We start from the raw sequence: 15,530 nt of genomic DNA on the forward strand, positions 1-15,530 counted from the left end.
CTCTGTATACACACATTGTTTTTATTTGCGAAAGTACGCAAATTTTATAAATTACAGTTTTTCAAAATATTTACTGTAGAGAATACATCATTGAATAGTTTTGGAATTTATTGCAATGACACTTTTCTAAAATGTAAACCATTAATAATAAAATTTAAGGAATTATTTTTTTATCGCTAAAGCCATCCGCTAATAAAATAAAAACATATTGCATTTTTTTAAACAATAAACTTAATAATATCATTAGCTAATCCTCTTTGTAATATATTTGTGTTTTAATTAGGTTTATGCATCTTTATTTGCATTAATATATTAGTGTACATTAATAAAACAATTTCAACACAATTAGAAATTGACTATATCTGGTAATATAAATTTGAAGGTAAAATCCGTATTTGTATCGTAACAATAACAACGTTTTAAGCCTAAAAAAATTCAAGGTATATATGACATTGTCTTCCATGAAAGGTACTGTGACTCATTGTTGACTACCTTGGGTCTGTCGAATCTTTCTGGTTCTCACACAACATGTATATTCTTTGTTCAATCAAAATAATCGATATATTTGTATGTAGTATAATATGATATAAATATATATGATTTTTTAAATTACTTAATTTTTCATTTACTTCATTCGTCTAAAAAATCATTGTCTGCTTAAAACGATTTGTACTCTTTTATTTTAAAAAATTCTTTTGAAAATTATTTTTCAGTTCTCAAAAAACGGATACCCATATTTTTTCCATAATGGAGTTCTCATTTTACCCAAGTTTTAAAAAGAAATTCTGCGTTAATTGTATATTACAATTAAATGTGTGTATAATTATCGTATCGTATAAATACGATAACGACTACTTTTGGATCGAAATGACCCGGCATTTGCTGTGCGCATGTTGAACCATTCAACCTTAGTTCAAGCTGTTTACGAAATTTGGAATAACTTTTTTTTACAATAAATAACATATAACATAATAATTGAAAATAATATTGCGATGAGAACGATTTTTAAATTAATAAAATAAACATTTTGCATTTTCATATTAGTTTCAGTATATTACCAATTTAATATATACACATAACTTTATAAGTTACTATTAATGAGATTGTAATATTAAAATATAATCATATATATGATATTTACTATACATATAGTTGATTATATAGTATATATAATCACATTTAGAATTTAAATTGATATGAACTTGTATAACTTTTACTATACAACCTGTGTAGCTGTCATTCGTTATCAATGTGTGTTGTTATTGCAGATTTTAATAAATTTATATGTTTCTTAACATCCCACAATAAATTGCAGACATAGTAATTTAAAATTTATGATTCATAAATAAATTGCAACTTGGTTATAAAAAGCATTAGGTAATGGAGTGTCTTATGTCAATTATACATATTAAGAAAACTGTACAGCAACTTCCAGTCGTATGTGTGGACAACAGAGCCGGCCGCACGCGCCACTACCATATTGCATAAGGGCAAAATTGGCTCGTCAAAAATGTTAAGTTGTAATAGAATTGTCGGACGATTGCCAAAACTTACAAGGCATTCGCATGTTAATCATTTTGGTCTTTTAAAATATTTTGGTAAATATGTACACCATTAGTTTTATTAATTTAGTCGAAAACCTTACTTTAATTTTCGAATTTTTAGATACATGTTTATCTTATTTTTTATATAATTGTTGGTTTTACTTTGTCATGATTTTAATAAATAACAGATTTTTGTTATTATTACACGCATGTGCTTAAACAGCAATAATTTTTAATTTATATTATTTTAAATATGAAGGAAGTGTGTTTCGTTTGAAGTTTATACCACGCGACATAACCTTAAAACTCGTACAGTGATATAGTTAAGAATTAATAAATACTTCTTTTAGTTTAAAATATGACTTCAGAATATCTTCTATATTATATATTTATTATGCTGCAATAAAATATTAAAAAATTGTATTTATTTATTTTTGAATATTAATATTTTAATGGAAATATATGGATAATAAACATTAAATTTAGAACCATATAACTATGGAAGTATACGGATAATAAAAATTAAATATATAATCGTATAGTTACGGAAATATATGAACAGTAAATATTAGATTCATAACCATATAATTAAGGAAGTATATCAATAATAAATATTAAGTTTATAACTATATAGTTAAGACAGTATATAAATAAAAATATTAAGTTTATAACTATTTAGCCATCAATACATTATAATTATTATAATAAAATTTTGATTACCTTTTAGGAGTTATCAATGTTAATAATCTACGATATAATAGCAATGCTAGTGATAAGAAAACGTACAAGTCTCCAGGTACTACCATAAAACCTGAGGAATGTGTACCCAAAAGTAGGTATTCAGAACCAAAGAGAACTGTCCCCGCATGTGAATCTTATCCTAATGCATCTTGTCCATCATCTTGTTATGAAGTTTGCGGTAAACCACCGGAATCAGAGAAATGTAACGATAAACCACCATTTACACCCCCTTGGAAGATACTGGGAGCCTTGCTTATAGCAGGAGTTACAATATACATGGTAAAATATTATTCACTCTACGTTAATTATATTTTATTGTATTTTATTTTATTTTATTTTTTTTTATTTTATTTTATTTTACTTTATAATTGCATTTGTATACAATTTTGGATATAAATTATTGTATAAACATTTTGTAAACAACTTTAAATACATTTTATAGTCATCTTCCCTATTACTGAGTTCAAAGGAATCTGAATCTCAAAAGGATGTAAGTAAGAGTAAGTTGAGTTAAGTCTATTATTTTTTATTTATTATAAACCATAAAAAATGATAATTAATTATTTCTTATGTTGAATATTTAGAAAAGGATGAGAAGCGACATAAAAGATCATTGGAAACAATTAAATCACCACCTAATTCTACTTTAATTCCCCAAGAAGTACCTTATCTTTTAATAGGAGGTGGAACTGCTGCTTTTGCTGCATTTAGATCAATTAAATCTAGGGACCCTAAAGCTAAGGTGTGTAGTATATTTTACTCTAGTATTTCATAATTTGAGAACAGCTGCATAATTAAATAGTTCCTTTAGGTGTTAGTAATAACAAAAGAAAGTGGTCTTCCATATATGAGACCACCATTGTCAAAAGAACTATGGTACAATACAGATAGAAAAGCAAGTGCACAGTTAGTTTTTAAGCAATGGAATGGAAAACAACGAAGGTATTTGTTCAATAATTATTTATATGCAGAAAAAGTAATATTTTTACTATTTATTATATTCTAGTGTATTTTATGAGCCAGAGGAGTTTTATTCAAATGTTAGCAATTTAGTTGAATCTGATAAAGGTGGTGTAGCTGTTGCTACAGGGTGGAAAGTTACAAAAATTGATGTTCAAAATAAGATTGTGACACTTGAAGATGGTTACGAAATAAAATATGACAAATGTCTTATCGCAACTGGTAAGTTTAATCATTTTATTTTTATGATATAAACAATCTAATTTAGTTATAGTTCTGTTTCTACAGAAGGTAGAAAGAAATAGGAGGAAATTTTATATTGTTTAATACATTTGATCATTTCATAACACAATTTTTTTTCTAATTTCACTTGGATCAAAACTACAGTTTGGTTTGATTGGTAAAATCACCTATATATACTTTTTTAATTTCCATATTTTTTTCAGGCGCTTCACCTAAAAATCTTCCTGTCTTTGAATCTATTGAAGATGAACTTAAAGATAGAATTATAACATTTAGAACGAAAGATGATTTTCTTGATTTGGAAGATAGTGTGCATAATACTAAGTATAAAAATATTGTAATAATTGGGGGAGGATTTCTTGGATCAGAACTTGCTTGTTCGTTAGCTCGTAATTGTATGTTCTTCAGTGTTTGTTTATGTAGTAAAATAATTAGTTACTATAAAAGAAACTTTATTAATATTTTTATACAGTACATGAAGATAAAAATGTATATCAAATATATAAAGAGAAGTTTATAATGGATCAAGTATTGCCACAATATTTAAGTGAATGGGCAACAAAAAAAGCAATAATGGAAGGTGTTCAATGTATTTCTAGTTCTGAAGTTATAGATTACTCCTATAAAAATGGAAAATTGTCGCTCATTCTTTCACAAAATCGCACTGTATGTTTAATTTTTATGGATTTAAATATCTTATTGTAGTTACATGTATACCATTACAACAAATGCAAATTTTCTTTTTTAACTTACTATAAACAGGTTGATGCTGATCAAGTGATTGTAGCAGTAGGTGTTGAACCAAATACTGAATTGGCAACAGTTTCACATTTAGAAACAGATCCCGATGTAGGTGGCTTCCTTGTAAATGCAGAATTAGAAGCAAGAAGCAATCTTTGGGTTGCTGGAGATGCTGCTTGTTTTTATGATATTAGGCTTGGTAGAAGAAGAGTGGAACATCACGATCATGCAGTTGTTTCAGGAAGATTAGCAGGAGAGAATATGACTGGTGCAAGTAGGTTAAAATTTACTCAGTATGTTATATTTTGATACTCAATATCATACAAATTTATATGTAAATATTAAGTGGAATATTTTTATTTTCACTAGAAAAACCTTACCTACATCAGTCAATGTTTTGGTCTGACTTAGGATCAGATGTTGGTTATGAAGCCATTGGTATCGTGGATTCTTCACTGCCAACTGTAGGTGTTTTTGCTAAAGAATCAGAATCAAATAAGTCAGTGTCAGTTTCTAATTCAAGTGAAACAATTCAGTCTTCAAAAGAAATGGTAATAAATGAAAAATTCATTTTGAACTTGTGTTATATTTTTGAGGTTTTTATAGTTTATATATTTCTAATGCAGAAATTGACTTCAACGCAGAGTTCTGGAAAATCTGAATTAGTAACACAAACAGAAAATACCAATGATCCACAAGCGAGTTCAGTTCAAGCAAATAAGTCAGAATGTGATGATCCAAAAGTAGCAACAGAGGAACCTAAGAAACATGCTGATTTTGAAAAAGGAGTGATTTTTTATCTAAGGGACGACATTGTGGTTGGAATAGTTCTTTGGAATATCTTTAATCGGATGCCCATTGCTAGGCAGGTGAGTGCCTAAAAGATAAGATTCATGAATATGAAATATAGAAGCAAGATATAATTTTCCATGTATTTCACACAGGTACTTGCTAGAGGCACAAAATACGACGATTTAAATGAAGTAGCAAAACTGTTTGCAATTCACGATAATTGATTTCGTAGGCACAAAAGTATGATGAATACGTGACAGCATTGTGTCATCGGTGTATATAATATCATTTACCCACTTCTTTTGAAACATTTTTATGAATAAAAAAAATCTACAACTGATATGTTACTCCTGCATTTAAAAGGTACGACCTGTATAAATATTGCACATAAGAATATTTTTGAAAGGGAAGTATAAACGCATATGATTTTATAAACTTTCAGATGTTTATTACAACATTATTAAACTTTATTAGACAATAAATAAAATCTGTTATATTAGTTAGTACATTACAGTTCAATAGTATTCATTATTGTAAATATACATACATATATACAAGGCATTTAATAGGAAATATTTTGTAAGATAGCAAAATGTCACAAAAGTACATGTAATGTGAATGGTATACAACAATAGATCTTTGAAAATTATTAATGTGAGAGTTTATACTGCTACTCAAATGTTCCCCCTTTCTTGACTTTATGTTACTGTAATGAATAGTTATGAGACAGTAACATGATTTCCTTTTATAAAATATTAATACATATTCATGCTTCGCGTAACGAATTAAAACTTTTTATAGACAGTTTTGGCAAAACTTTGTTACCATATCTTTTATCCAATGTATCCATAAATCTGATATAATTATGACATTGATAGTCGTCTAACGTCTATATACAAAAATTAATTTGTGTATATGTATATGCATTATATAATTACATATTAAGAATTTTATAAATATATAAACTACGTACCATATGTTCAGGCCACATTTTTCCAGTTGTCATATGTTGCATTATTGTACGTTGATTGTGATACAAAAGCGATATACAGTAATATATTATATAATCAGGTGAATACAGTACACAAATGGCAAAAAAATGTATAATTTGAGACCAAGATAATATACCCCAGAAGCACTGAGATATCATTAAATTGCATATTAAAGACCAATTAATCCCAGAAGCATCCTACATTAGAGAATAAAGTAATTAAGAAAATTCTTATAAATAATTAATATAAATAAAACATAAGTTAATATAAACAAAGAATTCTAGGCAATAAATATATATGTACTAAAAATAGACATACATTCAGAAATATACTGTATTAGTTATTACCTTAAGTGCAAACTTGATATGCGGAAGTTCGTTACTAATGATAGTTTCCAAAAGTTGCATAAATGTAAATTGAGTAGTACCTTCTTCCTGGGCATTTTTATCTACGACTTTTCCTAAATTTGACCACAAAAATGTAGTTACTGGGAATTTCATTAATTGTGTAATAAATAGTTTACATCTGAAATTAATTATTACATACCAGAGTATTTTAAGATAATTTTAAAGGTCAATGATGATATATAATATTCTTATGTGTAATGTCATTATAATGATGACTAAGTTTTCAATCTGAGACCTGCTAATGATGATATGTGACTAGCTAGAGTTTCCCTAATATTGTCTATTAATATTAGCCATTTCAAATAGCTCTTTAATAATGTTTTTAGTTACCCACAAGAAAATATTGGATGAGCTTTTGAATTTTGCTAATAAAGGGTATATTCGCGGTCAACTGAGGCATTTATCGAAAATATATTTCATACCATTTTAATTATTAGTTAAAATGCAGAACATAATTTTCATAAAATAAGTTTATCAACATAAAATCTGACTGAAATCGTGAAACAATTACGAAGTGATATTTCAAGGAAAACTAAACTAAAAAAGTATACAATTTTTATATTATTTTTAAATAATTTTATATTCACATATTCGTAAAATCTTATTTAATGATATGAATACTTGAGGCATATTAAAATTTGAATTATTTACAAATAAATTTCTTATTAAAGAAGTCTTTCACAATTATACCTCAATATTGGTTGAATTATGCAAATGACCTTGTAATCGTATTTGATTCAAATATTCAAACTTATGAAATTAATAATACATACGTTTCTATATCACCTTCGCAAATAATAAATACTGTTGCTAAAAACCAATCAAATCCATCAAATTTTTTTGGTCTCTCATACTGAATAAATGCATAACATGTATTAATAAATCCTTGTAATTTTGTCTTCATTTCAGTAGTATTTATTAAAATATTATTCTGCTCTGCATAATATAGCGTTAAATTAATTCCATGTATTTCCTCTGCAAACCAGAAATCTGTATTTACTGAAACATTTTCTTGCCAATGATAATTTTCTTCCCATTCTGCAGTAGGAATTGCTTTTTGCATCTGATCCAACAGTTGTATTAATACAGTATTCTAAAAAGGTATGATGTATATTTAGTTATTTCCCTGTTTTATAAAATAAATTATAATAAACATAAAATATGATCATTCACCTTCATTGGTTCAGATGATGCTTTATAAGCTTCTCTAACGTCTTCAATCCAATTACTATCTAACAAACCAGGTTTACTTTCTTGAAGTAAATTTTCTAATACTGTTCTATCCTCAACTTCCGAGAAACATGTTTCTTCTTTATTCACCTTTAGAGTTTGTAATACTGATACATCATACTCTTCTAAATTAGTATACTCTTCATTTTCAGTTTTAATAAAATGTACTTTAGATATAATTTTATTTCGCATCAAAATGCAGTCATCGATAAGTTCTGTCCTTGTATTTTCATTTTCAAATTCTTGTAAACTTGAGTGTTGAAGTTCTAATATAATATTCTAAAAGAATATTGCTGTTATAAAAAACATGAAAGAAATACAATTTTTTCCTTTTATTATAAAATGTATTTACACAATACCTGAAAATCCAGTAATTCTATTAAATAAACATAAATATTTAAATTCCAAATTACAGTATTTAATGATAGAAGTCCTAAGTAATGATAATTTAATTCAGGATTTAGTGCATTCTTAAAAAGTTCGTATAAGTTAAGTGGATAATTCTGTTCCTCATTATTGCATGATTCTTTTGTACTGGTCATAAGTGCTGAAAAACCTATATATAGATATAATAAATAGATAGCTAAACTTTAATACGAAATGCTAATATTCTAACATAAGTATGAATAATATTCTTACATTTAAAATTCAGAGAAAAAAAGGTCAGTATATGTAAAAAAGTGTGAATACTTTCATGATCCCACGGATCATGAAAGTAATACAAATCTTCTAATATTGTACATGTATCTGAAAGCAAGGTTGACAAAATATGTGGTGCGAGATTCGCAAGCGTAGTATATCCCAAATCAAAAAATGCAGCAGTTGATACAAAATTAACCACTTCTGTTGATGTCCATGACATTCTTAAGGGTGCTATACATCCTTCTATTAATTCGTGAAATACAGATGATTCTTGAACAATAGCTTTCAATCCAAATGGTATAGACACCATTTTAAGTAACAACGATATAATAGCACTGTAAATGAAAATTTCTTTTTTATGAATGTATTCTATTAACAAATAAAGGTCAAAGAAAAATGAAAATTACCTATTTATCTGTTGAACTTTATTTTCATTCTCAAAGTAAGTTTTGTCTAATTTATTATAAAAATATGATACAGCAGGATAAAATTCCTTTTCTATTTTATATTGTACAATTTCATAAGCTTCAAACACGTCAAATAATTTTTCCAGTACTTTGAATAATTTAAGAAGATATTCGTTATTCATTATAGAAAAAGGTTGTTTTAACATGTTCGATGCTATTACTATAATATACATAGCAGGACATTTTGTCACATTATTTTCAAAATTGACTGTGTGTTCCTTACATTCGGAGATAAGAAATAGCGAACCATCTGTTGTATCCAACATGTGTAAGATTATGTTTAATGTATGTGGCCATACTTTTATATTATTTTCAGATAAGGAAGGCAAATGACATAATGCAATGTGATAAAATTCAAAACTATATAAACTTGTTGGCTTATCTAAAATAATTTGTAAAGCGTAGCAAGAAATGTCATATACGCCATTTAATGTATCCACAGATAATTTATTTAAGGCTTTCAAAGATGCAGTTAGAAAATCAGAAATGGAAAATGGCTTTTCGAAAATAGTTTCTTCTAACAGTGTCCTGCCTGCCTCATAAGCGCAAAGTTGTGACACAAAGCATAAGCAATGAAGATAAGTTACTGTTTCTATTGTATTTCCATTAATGATTGCTTCCATCGGTTCATCGCAAATAGAAACTGATACAAAATGAGGTGGATCTTCTAATCCTTTTTCTACATAATTCATTATATTTTGTAATATACTTGGCGATTTGCCTAATGCAAGTAAGAATAGTCTTCTAGTAGCAAGATTAACAATCCACTTTTTGCTCCAATTAGCACATGGTTCTAATATAGCAATAATATTCAATATATTTAATGTTTTAGATTGTATTGCATTGCCAAATTCATGTGTGCTAAAAAAAGTTATAAATGTTTCTATTAATTCTTCTGTAGATTTATCAGGATTTCTTGCACATTTCAGCTTTTCGTTGTGATACTGAAGTATTAAATGTACAATACGAAATACTCTTTCATGTAAAAAGAACTTAAAATTAATTCCAGTGAACAAAGTTGGTAATATTTCAAATGTTTTTTGAGAATGATATTGAGCATTAAAGGCATCTAATAAATTTATATATGCATCATATGATTGCAAACATGTTAATAATTTTGCATGAACTTGCAAGCTGGCTTCAAAAATGGGTCTATTTTCATCTGTGAGACTATCCAATAGAGCTTTTTTAAGTGAATTCCATATGGGATTGTTATTTACATTTGATAAATCATTTTTTAATAAAACTTCATAGGCAGCTAATCTAACATGAGTAGGTTTATCATTACTGATTTTATCAAAAATAATATTGTAATATTCATCATTATTCAAAGGAGAATTCCAATCTTCGCTTGTTTGATCACTAAGACAAGAAAGAGAAGACTGAGGTCGAGAATCAGAAAACAATGTTGATGCTGATTTTGAAACAGATTGTTCAACAAGCGAAGCTCTCATTGAATTTAAAAAACCAGGCATTTCTTTCGAATGTATAATTTCTTGAACAATGTCAGTACATTCCATGTTTTCTTCCAAGCATTTCTGTATATTCATTTCAAACTCTTTCTTTAAACACTTTTTTATCCATTTCTGAAGATTTAGAGAAATATTATGTTCCATACTTGAACAATGATAAAAATATATTTACCAAACCGCAATTACAGTAACAGTTATGTTTTGAATTAGTTTCTATGACTACCAGTTAGGATAGGTACAGGTATTGTAGAGTATACTTTGTATAGTATAACAAAGTTATAATTTTCTTACTTTCATAAGATATGTTTCATATCTTACAATAATTTATTTACAATAGATAAAAAAAGTAATTCAAAAGAAAATTAATATTTTATATATATATACAAATTATAAACATTTTATATGTTAAATATATTGTATAAATCATTAGAATTTCATGTATCTGTGTACATATTGCTTAACGTATAGCTACTATAATGTTCGGAGACTTTGATCGCAAGCCATAAATTCCTCCTTGTAAGGAACATACTCCCATAACTCCACACTTTACAAGAAAATCTACAAACTATCAAAAATTTATCAGTTACAATATTTTTCAAGAATCAACCATAATATAATATTCTAATCAGATGTGTACCAGAGCATTATTTTGATCGTGAGGCCCAATAATTACAACAATACTGTTTTTATTTTCCGCAATTGGTTTAGCTTGAGGTCCAAGAGTTTCAATTTGAGTCTGAGAAAGTTGTACACTTGTAAATGGAATATTAATACTTCCTGCTATGCTACCTCTTTCAAATCTATGAAAAAAATTTAGTAATTATTGCAAAAATGAATTTCCATTAAAATCTTTTTTCTTGTATGGATATAGTACTTACTGTATATTATTACGTATGTCGACAACTATTAACCTTTCAGGATTATTGTCTAACAAATTTAAGAAGTCATCAACACAAATTGTCGGCATTCTTTCAGTGCCTGGCTCAGGTTCTGACCAATTCATATCCTTTAAGACAACATAATGATTTTAAGTTTTAAATATAAAATAACAATAGTAGTGCATAAATAACTGCATGTATAAATGACTTCTATTGTATTTTCACAAAAAATAGCAATGATGAAATCATTATATTTAGAGTTGTATTTATTTTTGTTTGGAAAATGCTATTAATCTATCTGCAATCTTATAAAGATGTAAATATTGTGTACTGATTTTCTAAATAGAAACACAAAATAAGATACATAATAAATACTATCAATATCTATTAATTGTGTATGCAATAAGGACAGTTATCCATGTTTTAATATATGTACAAATGAATATTTATACCTTCGGTTGATTAAATTGATATTTTCTATAAGTAATACTAGCTGGTGTATTTTGATACATTGTCATAGAATCTTTAACACATAATTCTATGTCTATTTCAGGAAGATCAGAAAATAACAGAATACATTCATTAAAACCAGAAGTTAAAAGGGAGTCACGTAACTGTTTTAATATCGCCAAACCAACTAAAAGTGGAAACGAAGAATCTCCTAATAGAAGTTTATCCCACAAATGGAGTATTTTATGAAGTGGAAATACATCTAAAAAAATATTAATAAACTCGTCAATAGAAAAGTATTTCCATAATAATTATACATATATGATATAGTTTATACAACTTACGTGAAAACATTGTTAAAAACCATGGTATAGCAAATAATTCTGGTACAAAATTAATTGATCTGAGATGATTGGCCAATTGAGGGTCATGAAATGCTATAATTTGGGAAAATTTTCCTAAATATTCCTGTATGATGGCAGAATTATCCTTTAAAAAGAATTTATGAAGATATTTTGGTATAAACGCAGATAGACATTCAAATGCTCTAGCTAAAATGAAAGTTTTATGTATTAGAAATAGGATATAGCAAAAGAAAAAAATGATTAATTTATTACCTTCGTTGTTAAAATTAAGGTAAAGAAATGGAGCTGTTAATGAATCTAATCCTTGCCAATAAACATAATGAGGATTGTTTCGTACCCATGCCTTCAGTAATCTCTGTAATCTCTCGTGACCAGCACCAGACGACAATAGTTCACTGTATTGATGACATCTTGGTATGTCTACTTCTATCTAAGAGATTATTAATAACATTCACTTTTATAAAAACTAGCATAGTATAACATCAAAGTAAACTACCTGTCGATCTGTATGAGTGGGTGTCTCCTTATCAATCATATCATAGCGCTTCTGAATATCACCAGTAATACCGAGTAATGCCGCCCATACAGCTCCTCGAACTGGTGGTGGTATATCTTTATGCGCTTCTTCTATAATTGCTTCTCTAGTAATTGGATAAACCTAAATTATAATCAATTATAATATTCATGTTATGACAGATTAGTGAAACCGAAATATTTACTCTTTATAATAAATTTTTAATAAGTTTAATCTAACATTTAAGTACTCTATAAATCATAATGTACAAACAATCAGTGTTTCTGAAATTAAGAAATATGATGTAGTACAATTACCTGTAATAATCTGTTATATAAAATAATTCTATAAAATTGATATTCTGTATCCCTCTCTCGTATAATTAAAGGTAGTTGAGAGGCAGCATCTATTAAATCTTCTTGGGACTGAACGTGCATTCTATAAAAGAAATAATAAAAAAAATAATAAATTACAACTTAATGATAATTAATAACTTCGTTATACTTACTCATTTGTTAACCATGGATAATTTGCTATATATGGAATATGAGATAATCGTTGTCTGAGCGTATCAAGAGGAACTTTGATCACACGCAGATCAAGTAAGCCAGCAGTATCTCTATGTCCAAACATTTGACCTAAAAGTATAACTAAACTAAAAACAAACATTAATTAATTGTTTTTCGTTTTTATAAAATATGTTTATAGAGTTTTCATAATTACTTTGGAATAGATAGAATAGGTGGTCTTGATCTGATAAGTCCTTGTTTCTTGAGTTCTACAGTAATGTCTCCACCTGCCAATTGCCATAAATAGTATAACTCATCCATTTTTCTAACAATAACATTTTTGTAAAGATTTTCTTGCTCTTCCTTTTTACTTTTCAATAAAAGTTCTTTGAATATTGGTAATTTTAACAATTCCTCTGGTATTTTACGTTTTGAAGGATGGATTTGAAGACAACAATCTACAAATTCTTTCACTTTGTCAGGTAATTCCTGATATAATAATAAATTATTAATATGTTAAGAAGTAGTGAAGGGTTACAATAAAGTATGAACAAAAATAACAACCATATAACTGTTATAGTAATTATTTTCTCTTGCCAGACGTTCAAATACTGAAGTTTCACAGTGTATTAAACTAAGAACTTTTCTTAAACATTGAGATAATTTTACACCTGACCATATTGGTCCTCTTAAAAGTAATTCTGCAATAATCATACCCAAAGACCAAGAATCTACTTTTGGACTACTAACGCAAGGACTCAAAAATACTTCAGGTGCTGTATACTTTGGATAACTACAAATAAATATAAGTAATTAATTTTCATATATATTGTTTCTCTATGAATTATATTTAAGTAGATAAAGTATTTTCCTTATACATACCCTATAGGAAAAGAAACATGTTTTCCACAATCTGTCATATAATACAAACCACAGTTATATAGTTGTACATTTCCACTTTTATTGATGAGTATATTTTCAGGGCTTAAATGTCTATGCACTAAATTTAAAATATTCATGTGCTGCAAACCCAATAAGCATTGGAATGCTATTTTCATAATATCATCTGTACTCAGGTTTTCTTTACTGCTTAATGGATCTCCATTGTATTCTGTCACTACTACTATTCTTTCTATAAAGTAAATTATATTGTATAATATTAATTTATATCATATAATTCAATGAAAACTTTATTATAATCTCAAATTTATGATCATTACCATGTTTACTTCTTATTATATCAAGATAAGTTGATAAATTTGGATGATGAATAGTTTTCAAAAATTGTGATTTTCCATATATAGTTATAGAATTTGGTGTAAGTGGTAAACCATTACTACCACAAACCTCAATTGGATGGCTTTGTGCAAAAAATGTCATTCCACCAAAACACCGTTCCTCATTTTCTAAAAGTGCTGGGCACATTTTTAAATCTAAAGACAACACGATTATTTTATAAAATAGTATTAAATTTATTACTTTAGCGCTTTGATAAATGTAAGAAAATATGTATTCAGTTACATGTAAAGATATGGAAATATTTATGTATACGTAAAAATACTCTTCCTATGTTGCATTACAGATCATAAAAAGTAAATGCATATTATACGTACTTACACAATTAATTAATATATTATTTTACAATTTCAAAACAAGTTGATAGAATGTATTTATGCCATTAACCTCGATACTGTGTTTATGACAGTCACTAGTTATAAACGAAATGCATTTAAATATTTTTTAGACTTACATTTCCTCATAATTAAATTACTTAAAATTATTATTTAGTAAATAATTAAATTTATATTTTGTTTATTACAGTAAATCTTACTACATTCATTGAAAAGTATGACATTTCTCCGTTTATATCATGAACGGTGATATTACATGAATGGAGAAAGTGGCTCTGTATGAAAGGGCAGCACTGTATCTAGGGACAAATTGAAAAAGGCAATGATAACATAAGATCAACATTGTATTACAGATGAGGTATAGGATACATAGTATTGCAAGCTTATGAGGCTTGATATCACATATTATGAATTATCGACTGTGTAAAAAATCAGAAATTTTGCTCTGCCCTCTACACCCAGAGAACGGTGAATAGAAAAACTACATCAAGCAAAGTGATCGAAGTTTATCAAGTACATAGTAAATACTTACACTGACGAGATCGCCTGTGATATTATATTTATCGATAAATTTGTTGTTTCGAACTGTTTAGTAGTTATAACAATTGCTTTTTTGTGCGATATTGTTAGATACTCTTTAAATTATTTTTTCATGCTAACTGTTATTCAAAATAAACGGTGAAGATATTGAAGAAATTTTTAGGCAAGAATGTGTTTCAAAGAATTTTTACATTAAATACATTTTATTTTATTATATCATTTACTGATTTATGAAATATTATTAAACAGTCTGTCGGCTATTTTATGAACTTATAAATTGTTGTTAAACATAGCATATAGAAATCAAAATATAAAGTAATTTTTAAGACATCTTGTTTCGGAGAATTTTGATATTAAATTATTTGATATTAAATTATTGTGTAGGTACACAACAATTGCTTTTTCCTAGTGA

General features: G+C 27.2%; 3 protein-coding genes across 7 annotated transcripts; 1 reads left to right on the forward strand and 2 right to left on the reverse strand.

The window, feature by feature from the left end:
• Positions 1–1,242: 1,242 nt before the first annotated feature.
• Positions 1,243–5,361, forward strand: AIF (Apoptosis inducing factor). Of its 3 annotated transcripts, XM_031980894.2 has the most exons (13): positions 1,243–1,598; positions 2,272–2,376; positions 2,458–2,564; positions 2,728–2,785; positions 2,870–3,027; positions 3,097–3,227; positions 3,292–3,467; positions 3,692–3,883; positions 3,961–4,154; positions 4,251–4,503; positions 4,599–4,780; positions 4,856–5,098; positions 5,174–5,361. In XM_031980894.2, the coding sequence occupies exons 1-13, from the start codon at positions 1,511–1,513 to the stop codon at positions 5,243–5,245; spliced, it is 1,959 nt and encodes a 652-aa protein (XP_031836754.1). In that variant the 5' UTR covers positions 1,243–1,510; the 3' UTR covers positions 5,246–5,361. The 3 variants fall into 3 exon arrangements, with proteins under 3 accessions (XP_031836754.1, XP_031836752.1, XP_031836753.1); XM_031980892.2 differs by having other exon boundaries at positions 2,272–2,564; XM_031980893.2 differs by having other exon boundaries at positions 2,272–2,564; positions 4,874–5,098.
• A 401-nt stretch (positions 5,362–5,762) lies between these two features.
• LOC116428782 (protein broad-minded) lies at positions 5,763–10,417 on the reverse strand. Its single transcript, XM_031980885.2, has 8 exons — positions 8,700–10,417; positions 8,290–8,627; positions 8,010–8,206; positions 7,594–7,929; positions 7,194–7,513; positions 6,361–6,538; positions 5,995–6,210; positions 5,763–5,910 (listed from the first exon to the last, which is right to left on the reverse strand). The coding sequence occupies exons 1-8, from the start codon at positions 10,373–10,375 to the stop codon at positions 5,788–5,790; spliced, it is 3,384 nt and encodes a 1,127-aa protein (XP_031836745.1). The 5' UTR covers positions 10,376–10,417; the 3' UTR covers positions 5,763–5,787.
• A 93-nt stretch (positions 10,418–10,510) lies between these two features.
• On the reverse strand, positions 10,511–14,983 carry LOC116428784 (TBC domain-containing protein kinase-like protein). 3 transcript variants are annotated; one of them, XM_076371351.1, is made up of 14 exons: positions 14,779–14,983; positions 14,168–14,380; positions 13,830–14,079; positions 13,512–13,740; positions 13,162–13,436; positions 12,947–13,093; positions 12,756–12,876; positions 12,421–12,582; positions 12,177–12,354; positions 11,904–12,110; positions 11,562–11,821; positions 11,110–11,237; positions 10,869–11,031; positions 10,511–10,796 (listed from the first exon to the last, which is right to left on the reverse strand). In XM_076371351.1, exons 2-14 carry the CDS (start codon positions 14,370–14,372, stop codon positions 10,689–10,691), a joined length of 2,433 nt encoding a protein of 810 aa, XP_076227466.1. In that variant the 5' UTR covers positions 14,373–14,380; positions 14,779–14,983; the 3' UTR covers positions 10,511–10,688. The 3 variants fall into 3 exon arrangements, with proteins under 3 accessions (XP_076227466.1, XP_031836751.1, XP_076227465.1); XM_031980891.2 differs by having other exon boundaries at positions 14,698–14,982; XM_076371350.1 differs by having other exon boundaries at positions 10,512–10,796; positions 14,565–14,982.
• Positions 14,984–15,530: the final 547 nt, after the last annotated feature.

This window comes from Nomia melanderi, chromosome 10, assembly GCF_051020985.1.
Source record: "Nomia melanderi isolate GNS246 chromosome 10, iyNomMela1, whole genome shotgun sequence".
Classification (NCBI taxonomy): domain Eukaryota; kingdom Metazoa; phylum Arthropoda; class Insecta; order Hymenoptera; family Halictidae; genus Nomia; species Nomia melanderi.

Excerpts from the sequence above, each read along its gene's own strand:
- AIF (XM_031980892.2), top strand. The coding sequence starts at position 1,511 with ATGTTAAGTTGTAATAGAATTGTCGGACGATTGCCAAAACTTACAAGG. Across the intron at positions 4,155-4,250 it reads TTCTTTCACAAAATCGCACT|GTTGATGCTGATCAAGTGAT; the intron begins GTATGTTTAATT and ends TACTATAAACAG. Across the intron at positions 4,781-4,855 it reads TTCAGTCTTCAAAAGAAATG|AAATTGACTTCAACGCAGAG; the intron begins GTAATAAATGAA and ends TTTCTAATGCAG.
- LOC116428782 (XM_031980885.2), bottom strand. The coding sequence starts at position 10,375 with ATGGAACATAATATTTCTCTAAATCTTCAGAAATGGATAAAAAAGTGT. Across the intron at positions 8,207-8,289 it reads TTTTTCTCTGAATTTTAAAT|GTTTTTCAGCACTTATGACC; the intron begins GTAAGAATATTA and ends ATCTATATATAG. Across the intron at positions 6,211-6,360 it reads ATATCAAGTTTGCACTTAAG|GATGCTTCTGGGATTAATTG; the intron begins GTAATAACTAAT and ends TCTCTAATGTAG.
- LOC116428784 (XM_031980891.2), bottom strand. Across the intron at positions 11,238-11,561 it reads ATCAATTTAATCAACCGAAG|GATATGAATTGGTCAGAACC; the intron begins GTATAAATATTC and ends GTTGTCTTAAAG. Across the intron at positions 11,032-11,109 it reads GACATACGTAATAATATACA|ATTTGAAAGAGGTAGCATAG; the intron begins GTAAGTACTATA and ends TTTTTTTCATAG.